Raw genomic sequence first — 22,647 nt, 5'->3', positions numbered from 1 at the left:
TATATATATATGTACATACACACACACACACATATGCTACATTTGGTGTGTCTACTTTTTTGTTTCTTCCCTGCTTTGGTTTTAGTGCTTACATTATTAAGATAATATTAATCTATTGAAAATATGGGAATCATAGTATTGCAAGCTGCGTGGCAGCCTCATTTATGCTAGTGACGCAAAAAACTTCACTAGTGCCAGCCACTTCATGGTACATGTTGTAAAGTGCTTGGTGCTAGGAAGGGCATTCAAGCATAGAAACCATACCAAAGTGGACAGTGGAACACAATAGTCTCTGGGCCCATTGCTTCCTGTCAAACCATTGAACCCATGCCAGTATGAAACAAGGATGTTAAATGATGATATAGAAATCTATGAAATAAAATACTTGGGGTGATATGGTCAACAAAACACTTCAAAAGAGGTGTCCATAGCTGCAAATTTTTGGATTTTTGGATACTGTCAAGCCATCCAACCTCTGCTAGTATGGAAGATGGACCTAAAATGATAATGATGTATAGTGGAGACAGTGTTGAGAAGACCCTTTAGTTTTGCTGAGTACTTGGTAATGTCCTTAGCACTGGTGATTTAATAATGTAAAGTGGTTGGTCCTTCTTAGCGCCAGCCACTTTACAGAATGTACTGGATGCTTTTCTCATTCCACTGGCACTACTAAAGATGCCTTGTAGCTTGTAAGACTTACAAGACCCAAAAGCAGTGGATTGATTGATTGATTGATTCTAGTTTCAGCTCACGAGCTGTGGCCATGCTGGGGCACCGCCATTTGGCTTTATGCTAGGAAACGAGGGGTTCTAAATGATAATCACTTCAGGTTTTTGTTTCATTTTATAATTTATATTTTTTGTTTTGTTTTATTTTATTTTATGTCTTCAGCTGAAAAGAATTCAGCAGAAGGTCCCGAAAAATTGGCTAAAGACACACATGAAAACGCCTGGGAGGGTAAGTTTTTTTTTCTTTTTTTTTTTTTATCCCCCTATTTGTTTTAGTGGCACTCCAATTATAACGATAATGAGTGTACCAGTTGATCTGTCAACTGAACAGCCTGCTTCTGAAATTAACATGCAAGTGGCTGAGTGCTCCACAGACATGCACACCCTTAAATGTAGTTCTTGGGGAGATTCAGCATGACACTGAATGTAACAAGGTTTGCCCCCTTTGAAATACAGGCACTTCCATTTTTGCCTGCTGAGTATACTGGAGTAGTATGAAATAGTGTCTTGCTCAAGGACACAACCTACTGCTGGGAATTGAACTCACAACCTTACAGTCCTTAGCCGAATACCCTAACCACCAAGCCACATACCTTCACTATTTCTATTTTAACTTCTAATTGTAAGATGGAGAACAACTCTGTGTAGCCGTTAGGTTACTCTCATTGGACTACTTTATTTCTGTAACTTAGTGGTTCAACAAAAGAGAGGTTTTTCTGATTTGTTCAACTAAACTCTTCAAGGCAGTACCTCAGCATAGCTGTTGTCTAATGACTGAAACAGATTAACCCTTTCATTACCAACCTGGCTGAAACCGGCTCTGGCTCGGTAGTACAAATGTCTTGTTTCTATAAGTTTTGAATTGAAATCTATGTTCCAAACACCAGCTTAACCCTTTCGTTATCAACCCGGCTGAAACAGGCTCTGGCTCTGAGTACAAATGTCTTGTTTTCACAAGTTTTGAATTGAAATCTTCCATTAAACCTTAGTCACAATTTATGTTCCTAACACTAGCTTAACCCTTTCATTACCAACCTGGTTGAAACAAGCTCTGGCTCTGAGTACAAATGTCTTGTTTCCATAAGTTTTGAATTGAAATCTTCCACCAAACCTTAGTCCCAATTTCTGTTCCAAACACCAGCTTAACCCTTTCATTACCAACCTGGCTGAAACTGCCTCTGGCTCTGTAGTACAAATGTCTTGTTTCTATAAGTTTTGAATTGAAATCTTGTTCCAAACACCAGCTTAACCCTTTCGTTATCAACCCGGCTGAAACCGGCTCTGGCTCTGAGTACAAATGTCTTGTTTTCATAAGTTTTGAATTGAAATCTTCCACTAAACCTTAGTCCCAATTTATGTTCCTAACACTAGCTTAATGATAACTAAGTTATTTTACTAAATTCTTTGTTATATTTAAGATAACTAAAAGAAATACAGAGCATCTCAAAATAATTAAGGTAACAAAAGGGTTAAATGAACCATCCAAGACTATATTGTTTAATTTATCCTTCCTTTTACTTTTAATACGGTAAGGTGTGATTTTGAGAAGTTTTAGCTGCTATTTCTAGCAAGTAAAGTGACTTATTTTTGTGTCATTAATAAGGTTGTGAAAGAAGGTGAGCATTAAGGACGTCATCGAGAATGTATGGGTATATAGATGAAAAGCGACTGTATTTTGTATGGGTGACATGTGGTGACCTGAAAAATGTTCTGATGGAAATGTCAAATATCATGTCAAGATATTGGCGTTTAAAAGTGAATTTACCCAGGAAGCGGGTGAGTAAGTTGTCGACAGTGATATACCAGGACCAGGATTCAGACGTGTTAAGTCAGAATTTATCATGGAAAAGATGTTAGCCATTTTGTTGCTGTTTTTCAAAGAAGATGTACTGCTTTGTTTGATTTAATTTTTTAAAATGACCAAGATATATCAGGGGTCTTATTAAGCTTAACTTTTCATTTTAAGATAATGTTTGAAATATATTTCGTTTTTGGATTTGGTTTGCAAGATTCTTTGAGTTCATGTGTTGAAACATATTCTGTTGTGTCTGGAGAGAATCATTTTCTTTTTGTGCCTTATAATGTAACACACTCACCAGTAAAATTTCCATTTATTTCTTATTTTTATTTTTAATAAGAAATAAGTGGAAATTTTACTGGTGAATATGTTACATTATAAGGCATAAAAAGAAAATGATTCTCCCCAGACACAGAGTTTGAAATATAATTTTACAAAAATTACATAAAATTTAGATTTTAATTAGTCTTGACACTGACATACAATGAGTGTCCTTCAGTGGAAACCTATCAAGTCATGGGGAAATATTACCTCACTTGGAAACGGGTGAGAATTGGCAACAGGAAGGACATCCAGTTTTAGAAAATCTGCTTCAATGAATTCCGTCTGACCTTGCATGGGAAAGCAGACCTTAAACTATGACGAGGATACATGTATGTAAGTGTAGGTGTGTATGCTTGTGTTTCTAACCTCAGCATTGCATGATAGTTGTACATAATTGTCACCATCATGCCCTCAGCTTTGAATCTTTTAAACCCTTTTAAATCAACCTGCTTCTGTGTTATAAACATCCTGTTTTAAAGTGATCCAAAGTAAACTCTTCCAAAATTTTATGTTAACCCCTTATTTAAACTGACCATATCGGGCCTGAATTGTCTGTTTTACATCGGCACAGGAAGAGTGTCCAGCTATAGTAAATCTGTTTCAATACACTATTCTACTCATGAAAGCATGGAAAGCACAGACATTAAAACAAGGATCATTATATAAACACTCTAAGGTGGCGAGCTGGCAGAAACGTTAGCACGCCGGGCGAAATGCTTAGCGGTATTTCGTCTGTCTTTACGTTCTGAGTTCAAATTCCTCCGAGGTCGACTTTGCCTTTCATCCTTTCGGGGTCGATAAATTAAGTATCAGTTACGCACTGGGGTCGATGTAATCGACTTAATACCTTTGTCTGTCCTTGTTTGTCCTCTCTGTGTTTAGCCCCTTGTGGGTAGTAAAGAAATAAGAAATGTTGGCACGCTGGGCGACATGCTTAGAGCTCGTCCATAACATACAATTTTTGCAGGACTGATTTCATTTTCTTTTGTCTGTTTCAATGTATTTTAAATTTAGCATTTGTCTTATTTTTCTCTTGTAATGTTTGGTCTTTTTAGAGGAGAAGAAGAAGTTGCAGAAGGAGAAAGAAATAACCATTGCTAAAGATGCTTTTACTGAACTGGACAGTGACGGCAACCAGTTGTAAGTAAAATGGACAAGATGTATATAAGGCTGTGTGTGTGTATGTGTGTATTTGGAGACACCCTTCGGTCACGAATGACCATGGAATTGCACCTAGAAAGTTACTCTCTGAGGTACAAGTCTGGGCAAGGTTGTTTATGGAAGACCAGCAGTCGCCCATGCATATCTGTCTCCCCTCTCTAAGCCACTGATATTATCCAAGGGAAAGGCAAAGGTTGAGACAGCTTGGCACCTGTGATGTCGCAACTCATTTCTACAGCTGAGTAAACTGGAGCAACGTGATATAAAGTGTCTTGCTCAAGAACACAACATGCACCGTGGTCCAGGATTCAAACTCACAACCTCACGGTTGTAAGTTCAGCGCTCTAACCACTGAGCCATATATGTATATGAATGTATAATGATTTTGTGTACGCAGGGTTGTAAGTGAGTGGTATAGATGCTTGCATGTATAATGGTTTGTGGTACATAATGTTGTGTATAAGCATTTCTAGATGGTATATAGGGTTGTGTGTATAATGGTTTATGAGGGGAATGTGGAGTTTTTAGTTAATGGGTCATATATATATAATTATGGCTGGTCTATAAGGCTGTATATGAAAGACAGCTGAACAGTTCATAGCCTGATCAATATACTCTCGTGGAATGTGATTGAATGAAGTTTATTTTTCAGCACAGTCTCCCTTGCTATTAACACACTTCTTCCATCAGTGTTACTGTGTCTGGATCCCATTGGCAACAAAGCCTTTATCCTGATGGAAAAAAGGTCCTCAACAGTAGATATGACACCATTGCTGTAATACTGCTTCCCAGCCAAGAGATTTTTCATGTTGGAGAGCAGATGATAGTCAGATGGGGGCCAAATCAGGATAATAAGGGTGATCAACCAATTCACAGCCTCAGTCATGCACAGCAGCCATTGAAACCAAGGACTTGTATGCTGGAGCATAGTCCTGATGAAACAGTTTTCCTTGGAATTTGGTCTTGATAGCCTTCCATAGCTGCCTCAGCAAGTTGGCATAGTACTCTCCATTGATGGTATGGCTACTTTTGATGGTAGTCAATAAACACAATGCCTTTTGCATCCCAAAACACTGAGGCCATTGTCTTCTCTGCAGATGAAATGACCTTGGCCTTCTATGGAGCAGGTTAGGAAGGATGTTGCCACTGCATGGATTATCTCTTTGTCTCTGGCTCAAAGTGATGAACCCGGCGCTCATTGTGGGTTATGAAATATTTGAGGAAACCAGCTGGATCTGCCTCAAACCATGTTAGATTTTCCTGTGATGCGATCAACTGCATTACTCTCTTTACTCTTTTACTTGTTTCAGTCATTTGACTGCGGCCATGCTGGAGCACCGCCTTTAGTCGAGCAAATCGACCCCGGGACTTAATTCTTTTGTAAGCCCAGTATGTATTCTGTCGGTCTCTTTTGCCAAACCCCTAAGTGACGGGGACGTAAACACACCAGCATCGGTTGTCAAGCAATGCTAGGGGGACAAACACACACAAACATACACACAAATACATATATATATATACATATATACGACAGGCTTCTTTCAGTTTCCATCTACCAAATCCACTCACAAGGCATTGGTCGGCCCGAGGCTATAGTAGAAGACACTTGCCCAATATGCCACGCAGTGGGACTGAACCCGGAACCATGTGGTTGGTAAGCAAGCTACTTACCACACAGCCACTCCTGCATTGAGTATTTTTTTCTTTGTTTATAAGTTGAAATCTAAATATCTTTATATTTCTTTTCCTAGAGTCAGCGTGGATGAGTTAAAGAGTCACTCAGAGTTTGATATCGACAGTGATGGTACCGTATCAGACGATGAAGCGAAAGTAAGAATTATTTCCAAATATGACTTCCACCCTCATTCTCTTAAACACCTTCATATTCTTATTATCATCGTATCTTTATATATAAAAGTGAAGTTGTGTGTCTGTCTCCTACAGTTTAGATTCCTAACTACTCCCACATTTTGCGGTGCAGTGTAACCAAAACCCGGGTATCTTATAGTCGTGATTCATATCGAGCCCTTCTGGGTATTAGCGCGCGTCTACGATGAGTCTACGATTTAAAAAAAAATTTACCATCATTTTTTTCCATTTTAATGCATTTTATTCGCTATTATATAAGGGAAGTAACTCTCTAAAAATGTCTACGATGAGTCAACGATTTAAAAAAAAATCTACCATCATTTTTTTTTCCATTTTTAATGCATTTTTTTGCTATTTTTTGGCTATAACTCTCTAAAAATGCTTATATAGTTATTTCCCTTACAAACCCGAGCAACGCCGGGTGATACTGCTAGTAATTAATATATAGTGATTTATAAGATTCTTAAAAGTTCCACATCACCGTCTGCCCATTTCTGTCAGCGTTATCTTCTTTATTTAACCCTTTAGTGTTTAAACCGGCTATATCCGGCCCAAATATTCTACACATTTTATGCATCTCACACCTACCCTGCAATGTCACTCTAAAAATAAGCAATTACATCTTTCCTATCTTGAAGGTACAAAATAATATCAGATAAATTTTTTTTAATGTGAATAAGGATTACTTTTGACAAATTAATCTGAACGCCAAAGGGTTAAAAATGGCAAGTTAAAACGTTTCTCGTCATTTAATTTCTATCTCTCATGCTGGCATGGATTGGTCAGTTTGACAGGATCTGTCAAAAAGGGTCCCACCATCAGTGAAGTAATCCCTTTTCATTATGCTCCAATGTCTGCTGCTTTGGTATGGTTTCTACATGGAGAGGACATGGATGGATACATCTTCTTTCCCTCCCTCCTCCCCTCTCCTACCCCTCATCTCTCCCCTCTCCTACCCCTCATCTCTCCCCTCTCCTACCCCTCATCTCTCCCCTCTCCTACCCCTCATCTCTCCCCTCTCCTACCCCTCATCCTCTCTCCCCTCTCCTACCCCTCATCTCTCCCCTTTCCTACCCCTCTCCTCCTCATATCTCCCCTCTCCTCCTCCTCTCTCCCCTCCTCTCTCCTCCTCATATCTCCCCTCTCCTCCTCATATCTCCCCTCTCCTCCTCCTCATCCTCTCTCCCCTCTCTTCTCTCCCTTCTCCCCTTCCCTCTCCCTCCTCCTCTCCCATATCCAGTCTTCCTCTGTATGTCTGGTCTTTTGTCTTCTATGGATATTTTTCACTCTCAAAATATGTATTTACATAATTCAAAACTGAAAAGCATCCAAGGGAAATAACTCAAAGTGGCTGGTGGCATGTATTTGAAGAACATAGACAAATGCATGTATATCAAATACCATACAATATAATTTCTTGATTTATTCAAATTATCTCTACCTCTATTACCAAATAGAAATCAAGACCAGCTCCACTGCAGAAGGGGAGATAATCACCAGAATCAAATATTCTCCAAAACTGACATGCCACTATGGCATAAAAGGACAAGTTTATTGTCTTGAAAGAAGAGGACATTTGTGGTCATGTGTTTCTGTCTCAATAGCTATCATCAGCACAACAGTTGTCCAACTTTATCTCCAGCAGCCAGGGGACTTGTGCAAAAAGGACTAGAAATAATAACATCACAAAGTATTTTGCAATGTTATTATTATTATTATTATTATCAGGTCACTGCTTGGAATAGAACTTGAAATCTTGCACTTAACCACTATGCCATGTACCCGTGGGCAATTATGGAGTGAATTTTAGGGCTTGTAAACAAGATGAGGACAAATATCTGTCAAATGTAAATAATGTACATAATTCCTCGTCTCTTAAATATAGTATCATCATTTAATGTTCACACTCCATGATGGCATGGGTTGGATGGTTTGACATGGAGCTAGCTTGCCCGGAGCTGTCCAAACTCTGTCTGTTGTGGCATAGTTTTTATGGCTGTCTCCCCTTCCTAATGCCAATCACTTAGCAGTGTGTGCTGGGTACTTTTCACATGAAATCAGCATGGGGGCTTCCTAAGTGGCACCAGGAAGGACAAGCTTGTATAACATAAATTCTTGACATTTGTTATTATTGCTTATCCCAAATCAGTTTTGATCCAGCATACCTGTGAACGAAAGTATTCCAGGTATGAGGGTCTTATTTATAATTTTTTTGCATATCTGCATTACCTCTTTTTCTTTTTAAGATCGTAGATTTGAGGAAGATTGGCTGCTATTTTTAGCAGGTGAAGTGCTCATGTAGAAGTTCTTCCCCTTCAGTTACAGTTCGTTTTTTTTTATATCTGTCTAGGAATACATGGAAGAAGCCACTGATGCAAGTTATGACCACTTTGTTGAGAAAATGTGGCCCAACATCAAAGAGATTTATCGTAAACCCAAGAAACTTGAGGACGAGGTCAGCCAGCAAGAAGAGGAGACAACAACACCCTCATCTGCTCAAGTAACCCCATCACCACCTTCAGAAACCCCTCAAGATGATGACGATGGTGCTGATGAAGATAGTGATGAGGATGCTGATGAGGATGATGAACCGACACCAGAAGAAAGTGTTGATGGACAGGTTCAGGTAAGCTTTTTGCACTAGCACCATTCCTCATTCCCATCTAAGCCAGGTGCATAAATTATGCAACCAGTGCACACAAATTGCCATAAACTTGCATACCAATGTAAATACTCTTAAAAAAAACGAATTAAATTTAAAAAAAAAAACTTTATTTTTTTATTGGGTTCAGTCATTGGGTTGTGACCAAACTGGAGCACTACCTTTTAATGGTTCCGTTAATTACATTCACCTTAATATTTACTTTAGAGTTCAGATAAATGAAATACAAAGCAAACCAGGTTGGGATTTGAATTCAGAATATAAATGCAGATAGATACAAGAACATACATCATTTAACGTCCATTGTCCATGCTGGCATGGGTTAGATGGTTTCACTAAGGCTGTTAAGCTGAGAGGTTGTACCCATCCTCATTTGGCACGATTTCTATGGCTGGATATCCTTCCTAATGCCAACCACTCTGAGAGTGCTTTTAAACAATAACTCGCACAAACAATAACTCTGAGCACCTCTTCAAACTCCACCCATCTAACACTCGTGGACATATTTACAAACTAAGAAAACAGCACAGCTCCCATGATTTCAGGAAACATTTTTTCACGCTGAGAGTTGCTGAAGCATGGAACAAACTGCCGGCATCAGTTGTTAGTTGTTGGAGCCCTGCATCCTTCAAAACTTCCATGCTTCCTGAGATTCGCCAACACTACACTTGATTTTCTCCCCTTCATACACACACAAGCATGTATCTGACTCGTACATTGTTCGCTTTCCAGACATTTCTACATTACTGCATGTACTTTATATGCACTTTCTGACAAGTTGTGGTGCACCTGAGCACTGTATACAATAATTTCATTATTATTATAAGTGCCAGTTGCATGACATCAGTCTCTGTCTACAAAATACAAGGGGCCATGCTGGAGTAATAAAACTTAATGTGCATGCACAGCAGATTTCAAGGTCAATCTTTGCCAAGCAGCTTCACTCTGTAAGGTTTAGCTTCGTTACTATGGCAACAGTCTGGATACATTTTGATCATACCTCGTGTGTGTATATATATAATCTTTTTACTTGTTTCAGTCATTTAACTGACCATGCTGGGGCACTGCTTTGAAGGGTTTTGGTCTCTTTTGCTGAACCACTAGGTTACAGGGGCATAAACACATCAACACCAGTTGTCAGGGGATCATGGGAAGGGGGTGGGTTACAAACACACACACGATTTACAACAGGCTTCTTTCAGTTTCCATCTACCAAATCCACTCACAAGACTTTGGTCAACCTGAGGCTATAGTAAAAGATGCTTGCCCAAGGTGTCATGCAGTGGGACTGAACCCTGAACCATGTGATTGGGAAGTAAGTCATTGGATTGTGGCCATGCTGGGACACTGCTTCGAAGGATTTAGTTGAAGAAATCAACCCTAGTGCTTTTTCCTTTTTCTTAGATCTGCTACTAATTCTGTCAGTTTCTTTTTGCTGAACTGCTAGGTTACAGACAAGTAATCAAACCAATCCCAGTTGCCAAGTGGTGCCAGGGACAGAAGCACTCCAAAACAGACATTGGAGCTTGATGCAGTTCTCTGATCTCTTAGATTATCAAACCATCCGAGCAGTGCCAGCATGGAATTGGATGCTGAATTATGATGATGATGATGATGACGAATTTAGCTGTCTACCTTTATGTTCAGAATTCACATCCCATAAGGAACCATGTTACCTGTCTTGCTTTTGTGGTTGATAAAACACATACCAGTTTTGTACTGGGACTTCATCTAATTAAACATTCTTATTTTCTATATTTCAGGCTTTGCATCTACATAAATTAATAATTAGAAAGCATGTTGCATGGGAGATCCTTCTCTCTCTCTCTCTTTCTCTCTCCGGTGGTTTCCTCCTTTTTTTCTTTCTTGGCAATAACAGGTGACAAAAGATTGCTGGATTTCATTATTCATTTTGGCATTGTTGCTCATTATTAAAAAAATCTCTCTTTGGTGTGGGCTTGAACTTTTTAAGTACCTTAATTAATGTTTCGGAATGTTGTCCTGCTGACAAAAGAAAAAAAATTGTAAAAATTAATATTTTATAAATTTTTAATTTTTATAATTTATAAAAATGGCTAATTAACTTCTTCCATCTCTTTGCATACATTCAGCAAATATGTTAACTCTAATTCATAAAGGGTTAATTTTCCATCACTTTGAGATCAATTAACTTTTCCATCACTTTGAGATCAATTAAAGTTGGCAGAGATATGTGAATAATTTAGGATTATTTTATAAAAGTATAACTTTTACTTTATATTAAGATGACAGATTAGTGTGAAGGATTTAAGATCCTTTTAGTGAATACAGGTGAGAGAATGACAAGTCATATAATTTTTTTTCTCAGCCCCAAAACTACATCTTTATCACAATTCTATAATAAAATTGACCAAGGTCGATTTTATTACAGGTGGAGGGGTCATACTTTCAACATATTATTAGGATGGGTCTTCAAACTTCAATTACAAACTATATTATCGTCACTGCTTTACTACAAGACCCTTATGTTGGGTGTTGTATGGCCGAGTCCTATAAATAATCTCACCTCCTAAGCTAGTGTGCCAGGCAAAATGCTTAGTGACATTTTGTCTGTATCTACGTTCTGAGTTCAAATTCCTCTGAGGTCAACTTTGCCTTTCCTTTCAGGGTCGATAATATAAGTACCATTTGAACACTGGGGGTCAATGTAATCGACTTATCCCCTCTCACAAACTTGCTGGCCTTGTGCCACAAACTGAAATCATTATTATTACTGTCCTGCTACAAACCCAAGGCTTACAGACGAACAAGTTAGATACAGAATTTCAACTCCTAAGTTATATTATTATTATTATTATAGCGACATTTCGTTTGCCTTTATGTTCTGAGTTCAGATTCCTGCAAGGCCGACTTTGCCTTTCATCCATTTGGAATTGATAAAATAAGTACCAGTTGAATACTGGTATGCATGGGTGACTGCTGTTCTTCCATAAACAACTTTGCTCAGACTTGTGCCTTGGAGGGTAACTTTGTAGGTGCATTCCCACGGTCATTCATGACCGAAAGAGGTCTTTATCCGTTACTCGGAAACCAATTTTGTGTTGGTTGCGAGATACACAAGTCCTATTACCTCAACCCTAAGACTATATTATTGTCACAACTCTACTACAAAACTGGCTTGGTGTTGCCAGTTGAGTAGTGACAATAACGTAGTTATGACAGACCAACCATAAGTATTTCCTATCCCCAAATTATACTATTGTAAGCACTCTACAACAAAGCCCTTGTGTTGTTGGTTTGGGGATGAGGTCAGTCTATATAGTGGAGTACCAACTTTGAAGCTTGACTACCATATTAGGGCCAATTTATTTACCATTGGAAAATGATGGCTTAAAATTAATACCAGTAACATACTCGGGTTGATTTATAGTACACATCAGTGGTTTTCAACTGGGGTCCTTATAAGATTTTATTGTTAAAGTTTATGGTGCAATAAATTGGTTATACTTCCACAATACACAAAATTCCTAATAATATAATTCTACAATATACAAGGGGATTGAAAAGTAACTCCTTATTTTAAACTACTTATAAATTAATTGTAATTTTTGCAAAAATGGATATGAGAGGAAAGGTTTTAGTATGGGGTTCTGTTTAAAATTTGATATGGGCTCACAAAAAATTTGAGAAAATTACAATTAATAGTTTATAAGTATTTTAAAACAGGGAGTTACTTTTCAATCACCCTGTACAATTCCTAGTAATATTTGACCCTTTAGAATTTTAACTGGCCATATCTAGCCCAAATATTCTACTTGTTCGAACTGGCCAGATCTGGCCCAAATATTCTACTTGTGTTTGAACTGGCCATATCTGGCACAAATATTCTACTTGTGTTCGAACTGGCCAGACTTTGAGATAGTGTAGGATTAATTCAGAAGACCTGAATACATAGATATCAGTTTTGGCAGAGTAATCTGAATACTAAAGGGTTAATTATAAAAATATATATTTTTTTTATACATCGAATGGCTAAGAGGGTCCATCTGAATAGAATAGGAATCAAAGGGGACCATAGGTAAAAAAAAAAAGGGTTGAGAAACATTGGTATACGTATTTTATTCTTGTTTCAGTCATTTGACTCTGGCCATGCTGGAGCATTGCCTTTAACCCTTTAGTGTTCAGATTATTCTGTCAAATGTGATGTTTGTTTATTTAAAATGGTTTGAATTAATCATGCATTATCTTGTAGTTTAGAGATTTCAGTGATGTAATTTTTTAGTTTTAGAATAACATGGTAGGGCTGAGGTGAGAGGCGAGATCTGGTCAGTTTCAATATAAAACAGGTTAAATATTTTGGCTGGATATGGCCGGTTTGAATGCTAAAGGGTTAAGGGTTTTAGTTGAACAAATCAACTCCGTAGATACACACATATAGGCTTCTTTCAGTTTCCATCTACCAAATCCACTCAAAGCTTTGGTTGGCCTGAAGCTATAGTAGAAGACACTTGCCAAAGGTATCACTCAGTGGTACTGAACCCAGAACCATGTGGTTCTTACAACGCAGTCATACCTGTACCGATTTATCTCTTTTACTATAACTGTTTTTGGTAAACATGAGTGGGGTATCTTTTTCTTATCACCCCTGTTCTTGTCTTGAGATACTTTAAGTGTGAACTGGGTGGGAACTGGTTAGTTTTGGTGTTAGCCAAGTTGACCAGTCAAGCAGTGTACCAAGCCAAGTGGCTACAAGTTGAACACTTCTTGCAAGGTTTGAACTTGTGACCATGCAGTAAGTAGACTCAGCACATTTGCCCACACAGGCACTGTGGTCAGTATATTTATTCAAACAACTACCATGTCCAACAATTAATTCCCTGTTCTCGTTATTCAAAGAGACAGTGTATTTGTGTGATTCGAGAGAAATTTGGCTGCTATTTCTAACAGCTGGTGTGACCACATGGAGGTTCCTTCATTTGTCCCACATTTCTCAAGCTTACATTGCCTTTATTGTTTAAAATAGGGAGGGGTTGTTGATATTCTATACTACCACTGTACTGGATATTGGAGTGGATCATTTCAGTGTTCTGTGTCTAAACTATGGAGACCATACTGTTTAAACATAGATATGGTCTCTGTATAGCTTTCTGTAAACATAGGTTCTTTTTTGACAAGAGGTTAGTTTTTTTTTTTTTGTTTTTTTTTTACAGCTGGATGTATCTTTTAACACTCAACTAGTTTCACTGCATATTAATGCTCAACTCTATCTTTTAATGCTTGACTTGATCTTTTAATGCTCAATGTGATCTTATAACACTTAGCTATTTTTTGATGCTTAGCTCAACCTTTTAACACTCAGCTCAACTCTTGCTGCTCAGCTCAACCTCTTGACACTCGACTCTTGCTGCTCAGCTCAACCTCTTGACACTCGGCTCTTGCTGCTCAGCTCAACCTCTTGACACTCGGCTCTTGCTGCTCAGCTCGACCTCTTGACACTCGGCTCTTGCTGCTCAGCTCGACCTCTTGACACTCGGCTCTTGCTGCTCAGCTCGACCTCTTGACACTCGGCTCTTGCTGCTCAGCTCGACCTCTTGACACTCGGCTCTTGCTGCTCAGCTCAACCTCTTGACACTCGGCTCTTGCTGCTCAGCTCGACCTCTTGACACTCGGCTCTTGCTGCTCAGCTTGACCTCTTGACACTCGGCTCTTGCTGCTCAGCTCGACCTCTTGACACTCGGCTCTTGCTGCTCAGCTCGACCTCTTGGCACTCGGCTCTTGCTGCTCAGCTCGACCTCTTGGCACTCGGCTCTTGCTGCTCAGCTCGACCTCTTGGCACTCGGCTCTTGCTGCTCAGCTCGACCTCTTGGCACTCGGCTCTTGCTGCTCAGCTCGACCTCTTGACACTCGGCTCTTGCTGCTCAGCTCGACCTCTTGACACTCGCTCTTGCTGCTCAGCTCGACCTCTTGGCACTCGGCTCTTGCTGCTCAGCTCGACCTCTTGACACTCAATTAGAGCATCAGTTCAATTCGATCTTTTAATGCTCAACTTGATGTGGCATATTGATATATTTGAGTTTCATTTTGACTGTCACTGTCTACCTTGACACAATTATTACGTGCACCATTACAAACGGTTGTCTGTCTTTCTACTGCCATTAACAACACTGGTATCACCAGTGGCTCCACCCTTTCTTCTCAGCCATTGTACTACTTGTTTCATTAGCTCCACCCTTTCTTTGGCATTGTACCAGTGGCTCCACCCTCACCCAGCAATGTCCCTCACCTCACAACTGATTTCTCACCTCAATCATGACTGACCCCTCCTCCCATCCTATTTCACAACTGACTCCCCTGCCCTGCTTCACGATTGACCCCACTCCCAATCCACTTCACAACTGATACCTTCACCCTGTTTAATGATTGAACCCTCTCCCTCTCTGCTTCACATCTGACCTCCCACCTTGCCTCATGACTGACTTTCCCCTTTCCTCAGCCTCACAAGTCACCTCCCCCTCTTGTGACCTTACCTCCCCTCTCGCGACCTCCGCTCTCGTCCTGTGGCCTCCCCCTCCTGTCTTGAGGATCCTGCCTCAAGGATCCTGTGGCCTCCCCCTCCTGTCTCATGGCCTCCCCCTCCTGTCTCACGACTGATCCTCTCACCTCACACCTGACTCTCCCTACCTCATGATTACCTCTCCCTCTTGCTTCACGATACTTCTCAAAATGAAAACCTATGCGTTAATTGCATGAAATCAATGTAAGAGACAAACGATCACTTTGTAAAACCTCAACCTCCACCTCCCTCCAAGTCAGCATTGTACTTCAGTAATGTTTGCGTGAATATTTGTGCATCCAGTAAACCTGTTAGTTTGCATGTGTTGAGGTTTGCATGTCGTACATGTATCCTATAATCATATTCTCTATGCTTTTCCTTTATCTGTGATACTTTTAAATTTATTCATCCTTCCAATTAAGCTTACTAATTTAGGTAGTTTCAAGCTGGACGAAGTGTATTTTGACACAACATAGTTAACGAAAACAGTTCCCTACACCCCAGTAAATAGTGTAAATTTAGTTAATTTTGAAAATAATGTGTATTTGTATTAGTTTTTTCGTTATGAGTAGTTTTATGATTTTGGTTGGATGACACGACTGTGGTGTGATAAGAAGTTTGCTTACCAGCCACATAGTTTTGGATTTAGTTCCGTTTCGTGGTACCTTGGGCAAGTGTCTTTCACTATAATCCTAGAATGGCCAATTATTTGCAAGTGAATTTGTGGATGGAAACTGGAAGAAGCCTGCAGTGTGTGTGTCATCATCATCGTTTAATGTCCGCTTTCCATGCTAGCATGGGTTGGACGATTTTGACTGAGGGCTGGCGAACCAGATGGCTGCAACAGGTTCCAATCTTGATCTGGCAGAGTTTCTACAGCTGGATGCCCTTCCTAACACCAACCACTCTGAGAGTGTAGTGGGTGCTTTTTAGGTGTCACCGGCACGGGGGCCAGTCAGATGGTATTGGCAACGGCCTTGCTCGAATCTTTTTGCACATGCCGTTTAACGTCTGCTTTCCATGCTAGCATGGGTTGGACGATTTTGACTGAGGGCTGGTGAACCAGATGGCTGTATCATGTTCCAATCTTGATCTGGCAGAGTTTCTACAGCTGGATGCCATTCCTAACGCCAACCACTCCGAGAGTGTAGTGGGTGCTTTTTACGTGCCACGTAAAAGAAAAAGACTGGTTCTTTGTCAGTTACATCAGCAAGGGTTCCAGTTACTCCGATCAGCAGAACAGACTACTCATGAAATTAATATGCATGTGGCTGAGCACTCCACAGACTTGTGTCCCCTTAATGTAGTCCTCAAGGGGATTCAGCATGACACAAAATGTGTCAAGACTGGCCCTTTAAATTACCAGTACAACTCATTTTTGCCAGCTGAGTGGACTGGAGCAGTGTAAAATAAAGTGTCTTGCTCAAGGACATAACATACTGCCAGGTATTGAACTCACAACCTTATGATCACAAGCCAAATCCCCTAACCACTTGGCTACATGCCCACACATCCATGTGTGCATGCATGAATGTCCATGTGCGTCTCTCTCTCTTTACATTTGTTCTCTATAAATTGCAACAAACGATATTGGTGTCACTTCTCCTGTCAACAAATCATCCGTTAACTCTGCACTTTCAAAGACCTATGTAATAACAGACCCCCTCACATGAAAATGGGTAGTGGCAGGAAGGGTACCTAGCTGTAAAACAATACCTCAGTAATATTAGGTGGTATCAAAAAGTTCTCAGACTAGTTGTGTTTGATTAAATAAAAATAAAAAAAAATTTATTTGCCTCAGTTTTAACATCATCTCCTTCGAAATAGTTACTTTTGTGGCAATACATTGGTCCCAGCATTCTTGCCTCTTTTGGAATCTGGCCTGGAAATCCTCCTCCGTGAGTGAGTGAAGGACATTCTGTGCGATTTGCTGTGGATTTTGACAAGTGTTAAAACTGACCTTTTAACTGCATTTTCATCTTGGGGAAGAGACGGAAGTCCACAGGTGCTAAATCTGGCGAATAGAGCAGGTGTGGAATCAATACGATTTTCTTTTTGATGAGAACCATCACCTTACTGGCACCTGTGCCGGTGGTATGTGTAAAAAGATTCGAGTGAGGTCATTGCCAGTACCGCCTGACTGGCCCCCATGCTGTGGCACGTAAAAGGGCACCATTCGAGCGTGATCGTTACCAACATTGCCTTACTGGCACCTGTGCCAGTGGCATGTGTAAAAAGATTCGAGTGAGGTCATTGCAAGTACCTCCTGACTGGCCCCTGTGCCGGTGGCACCTAAAAAACACCCACTACACTCTCAGAGTGGTTGGCGTTAGGAAACTCTGTAGAAACTCTGCCAGATCAAGATTGGAGCCTGGTCCAGCCATCTGGTTTGCCAACCCTCAGTCAAAATCGTCTAACCCATGCTAGTATGGAAAGCGGGCGTTAAACGATGATGATGATGGTGATGAGAAACTCACAAGTGAGGAGAGATTGGTGACTGGGAATATTGTGAAGAATCCAATTCTTCACGCTCCACGGATCTGGTTGCTTTCGTTGAATGTCCTCCTTCAAATGCTTCAAAACACTGCAGTAGAATTCCCAATTGATGGTCTAGCCTTCAGGGACAAATTCTTGATGTACAATACCACATTTCCAAGGGTGACACTCATGGTAGGTCTTCCACATCACTCGTCTTCTTCCAGGGATGTTCTACTTTTGAAGCATCCATGCCACTCAAAATATTGCGTACAGCTCATTGCCTCATTGCCATAAGCTTACTGAAGCATGGTCAATGTCTCTGTAGCAGACTTCTCAAGTTTAGCACAAAATATTATGGTGGCTGTTTGTTCCTGTCCATGACAAAACTGCAGACTACAGCATACATGTGCCCGTGGGCATATGGCATAATGGTTAAGAGCATGGGCTACTAACCCCAAGATTCTGAGTTCGATTCCAAGCAATGACCTGAATAATAATAATAATAATAATAATTATAATGATATCGAAAAATACCTTAGGAATGAGGACCCAGGTTCGAAATTTCCCCAAGGCACCTGATGAAGGCTTGAGGGTGTATCAGCTGAAACATTGTGTTAACAACAAACAAGATGAGGACAAATATCTGTCAAATGTAAATAATGTCCATAATTCCTCATCTCTTAAATATAGAACTGTATTACAGAACTAGTTCAGGAACTTTTTGATACTACCTCCTGTATTTGTCTAACCCATGCAAACATGTGAAAACAGATGTAAAACAAACTAACAAGTAGCCAACCTAATCACACAGCATAGTAAAAATGAATGTCAAATTTAAATTACTTCTGTACTTGTACATTTGAAATCTGGCGACCAAGTTAATTTTTTAGGGGGGGGTCTACTTTCTGTTATTTTTGATAGGGGTGGGGTACTTTCTGTAATTTTTGACAGTGGGGGTACTTTTGGCAGTTCTCCATGTTTCATACAATGTATCGTTTATCTTTACTTTTACTTTTTGCTTGATTCATTCATTTGATTGTGGCCATGCTGGTGCACTGCTTTGAATGGCTTTTTTAGTCAAACAAATCTACCCCAGGACTTACTTTTTTTAAGCCTTGTACTTATTCTATTGCTCTGTTTTGCCGAACTAAGTTACAGGGACATAAACACACCAACACCGGTTGCCAAGTGGTGGTGGAGGGCCAACAAAAACACATACATTGATATATACATATATACGATGGGCTTCTTTCAGTTTCTATCTACCAAATTCACTTACAAGGCTTTGGTTGGCCTGAGGCTATAGTAGAAGACACTTGCCCAAGGTGTCATGTAGTGGGACTGAACCCAGAACCATTTGGTTGCAAAGTAAGCTTCATACCACATAGCCATGACCAATAGAAAGAGATTGAGAACTGATTTGCATATGATTAGTATGCATTAGTCACTGTCCAACCCATGCTAGCATGGAAAACAGACATTAAATGGCAATGATGTATTCATTATTAGTGACTGAAGCAGCATTAGTTCAAAATAGCATTCTGTATATCTTACTTAATGTGGATATACTGCAGAAAGCCAGAAAACTGTAGCATTTGTTTCAAGAAAATATCTCGTATAGATGTATAGTGCTAAAAAGCACAGAAGTATATCAGCAGCAGACAAAAAGCACCAAGCAGTGGCAGTGGAATTGTCAAGTCCAGATTTCTGCTTCTTTGGGCATCATCAGTAGTAAGTGTCCGCTATCTACTGTGTAGTTAGACGAATTTAGTCTCTATTGATATAGAGAAAAGTAGTGATTAACACATCTCTAATGTTGCTATTAGCTGGCAGGCTGAACATAAATTCATTATCAGTAATAGATGCAGTATTAGTTCAAAATAGCATTCTGTATACCTTACTTAATGTGGATATACTGCAGAAAGCCAAAAAACTGCAGTTTTTGTCTCGGGGGAAAACATCTCCAATAGATCTATAGTGGCAAAAAGCATGGAAACACTGACACACACATGCATGGTATGTCTTTCAGTTTCTGTATACGAAATCCACTTAGAAAGCTATGGTCACCCTGAGGCTGAAGTAGAAGACACTTGCCCAAGGTACTGTGCTGTGGGGTTGAACCCCTGGTCATGTAGTTAGGAAGTAAGCTAAAACCACTCACTAAATGAACAAAATATTTTTGTTTTGTAAATTTTTTCCCAAATATTTGTCTTGTTTTTATTTATTTTGTTATAAACCACTTTCTAATGGTTCCGCGTTGTTCCCCGACCATTGTAGGCCCCATCTTCCCCTGGCTCCCATTTCGGGGACCTCGATGATGAGGATGACGAGGAAGAAGAGAAATCAGATACTGATTACGATCGAGATTTTGAAGAAACTGTTGTAAGTAGTCTTTTGCAATCGGCTGTGTGGGGTGGATGGGTGGATGGGTGGTGGCTGGGGTGGATGGGTGGATGGGTGGTGGGGTGGATGGGTGGTGGGGACGACTTGTCTTTCAATTCCTCCACCACACACCCCATCATCTTTACATCATAAGGGTTGGCCGAGCATCTTTCTCGACCTGCAAGAAATAGCTGCCAAATCTCTTAAATCACACCTCACAGATTCTATATTATTTTGTTCAGCCGCTGGGCTAAGTCCATTTGGAGTACAGTCCAATGGATTCTAGGTTATAGTTGATTACATTCATCCCCGATATCTTTTTATTTTATCTTCTTTCCCTCTTTTTTACTGGTTTGTCATTAGGCTGTGGCCATGTTGGAGCACTATACTCTTTTACTTGTTTCAGTCATTTGACTGCGGCCATGCTGGAGCACCGCCTTTTAGTCGAGCAAATCGACCCCAGGAATTATTCTTTGTAAGCCTAGTACTTATTCTATTGGTTTCTTTTGCTGAACCGCTAAGTTACAGGGACCTAAACACTCTAGCATCAGTTGTCAAGCGATGTTGCGGGGGACAAACACAGACACACAAACATATACACACACACACACACACACACACATATATATACATCTCATTACACAGGAATTGTACCTGATTTCTTCACGCTACACACATCTGATTGTTGTCTTTGATAAATGGAGGTATTTGGCAGTGGCCTTCATTGACTCATTGGGTTTCTTGTTGATATCCTAGACTTGCTACAGAAACTCAGTATTACAGACAATATATGTCTGTCAAGAATGTTCTTTTCTTACTTGTATTTATGTATGTGCATTGTGTGTGTGTGTATATATGCCTGTGTTTATATGAGTCGAGATGAATTGCATATATATATATATATATATATATACATACACACAGATAAAGGGTGAAATATAATTGATTTAATAAAATCAAAAAATTTCACCTAGTAGTATTTCGGTATGGAAAAGGACCATATTTGGTAAACATTTATATAATTATAATAATAAGGGTTTTTTGCAACAAGTTGCTTAAACCACATACCGAAAATATTAGAAATAGCAGTCAAAGGACTACTATTTCTTTTACTACAAAAATAAGTCTCCACAAACAACAATATTTGTAGTAAAAGAAATAGTAGTCCTTTGACTGCTATTTCTAATATTTTCGGTATGTGGTTTAAGCAACTTGTTGCAAAAAACCCTTATTATTATAAATATATAGTGTTTATTGCTCCTGAGCATTTGCCACACACAAAAACTATCTTCCCAGTTAGCCTTCCTTTGATATTGCTGCACCTCTTATGTGTCCATAGCTTACACTGGGTACATCTTATGGAGTTTCTACCTATGCCTTTTCTAAAGATTGAGCAGGGCCATCTACCTGAAGGGATTTGTGATTTGTCTGCCTTCCTACTTACTAAGACTTTGGTTTTTGCTAGATTGACTCTAAGGCCCTTCGATGTTAAACCTTTCTTCTACACCAGAAACTTCTCCTCTAGTTCTGACAATGACTCAGCTATTAGAGCAAGGTCATCAGTATATAAGAAGCTCCCAGGGGTATCCTGTCTTAAATTCCTCTGTTATTGCTTGGAGGACTATGATGAATAAGAGGGGGCTGAGGACTGATCCTTGGTGGACTCCTACCTGGAATTCTTCACTATACTCGTTGTCAACCCTCACCATATTAATAAATATATATGTACTACACACATACATTTGCCGCTAACCCTTAAATGTTCGAATCTATTCACTAATTCTGCTTGTTCTTAAAATATAACCCTTTAATTTGTTTAACCCCTCGGTACCAAGTTAATTTGTTCGTTACTCTGTTCATTTCTTCAAACCCCGATTGTTTTAAGTCTACTGTCCCCAATCAAAATCTTGCAGCCCGCCATTCGCTAACCTGCGTGTTCTTTCCTCCTCAAATTTCTTAAATTTTTTTAAAATGCCTCGGTATGAAGATATTTCGTTCGTCCTCCACCATTACTTTCAATCAAAACTTCTGTCTTTCCAACCCACTTCCGGTGAACCTATATAAATAATCACCTCGTGTGCTTCTCTTTCATTCACCCTTTCTTGACCACACAGCGATGATCATAGCAAGCAAGCTAAGAATTCTCATTTCATTTCTTCCGACTCTTGTACTACACACATACATTTGCCGCTAACCCTTAAATGTTCGAATCTATTCACTAATTCTGCTTGTTCTTAAAATATAACCCTTTAATTTGTTTAACCCCTCGATACCAAGTTAATTTGTTCGTTACTCTGTTCATTTCTTCAAACCCCGATTGTTTTAAGTCTACTGTCCCCAATCAAAATCTTCGCAGCCCGCCATTCGTTCGCGGTTCGCCCGCCCTCCCACCCCCACCACCCATACCGGAGAACACACTGTTTACACCATCCTCACCGGATATCCCCTCTACCACCGCCACCACTACGTGTGTCTGTTCCTCCTACCCCTCCTCCTCAATATACTTTCTCACTATGTATTTTACCCCTGCCTCTCTCCCCCTGGACAGAAGCAGCTAGCGCTGCAGCTCATCAAACGTCCCACTTAACCTGTTATCTTATGTTCCTCCTGTTTTGAAATGTGTCACTGCCTCAACTGGCTATCTCCTTCCAGCCCCCTCCCCCACTCGTGATATCCTACGTTTTACTTCCTACTTTTCATTCTGTCTAGAACC

At 39.9% G+C, this 22,647-nt stretch overlaps 1 protein-coding gene across 2 annotated transcripts in view; it reads left to right on the top strand.

The window, feature by feature from the left end:
* LOC115223446 (glucosidase 2 subunit beta) overlaps positions 1-22,647 on the top strand; it is a 45,585-nt gene that overhangs the window by 7,323 nt on the left and 15,615 nt on the right. The window contains exons 7-11 of one of the 2 annotated variants that reach the window (XM_029794002.2): positions 892-957; positions 3,906-3,990; positions 5,763-5,841; positions 8,231-8,506; positions 19,830-19,934. In XM_029794002.2, the coding sequence (XP_029649862.1) occupies positions 892-957; positions 3,906-3,990; positions 5,763-5,841; positions 8,231-8,506; positions 19,830-19,934 (611 nt within the window). The remainder of the gene's footprint in view (positions 1-891; positions 958-3,905; positions 3,991-5,762; positions 5,842-8,230; positions 8,507-19,829; positions 19,935-22,647) is intronic. The other variant, XM_029794003.2, reaches the window with a different exon arrangement.

The sequence above is a fragment of the Octopus sinensis genome, linkage group LG23 (assembly GCF_006345805.1).
Source record: "Octopus sinensis linkage group LG23, ASM634580v1, whole genome shotgun sequence".
In the NCBI taxonomy this organism is placed as follows: Eukaryota; Metazoa; Mollusca; class Cephalopoda; order Octopoda; family Octopodidae; genus Octopus; species Octopus sinensis.
This window is presented reverse-complemented; position numbering and strand designations above follow the sequence as displayed.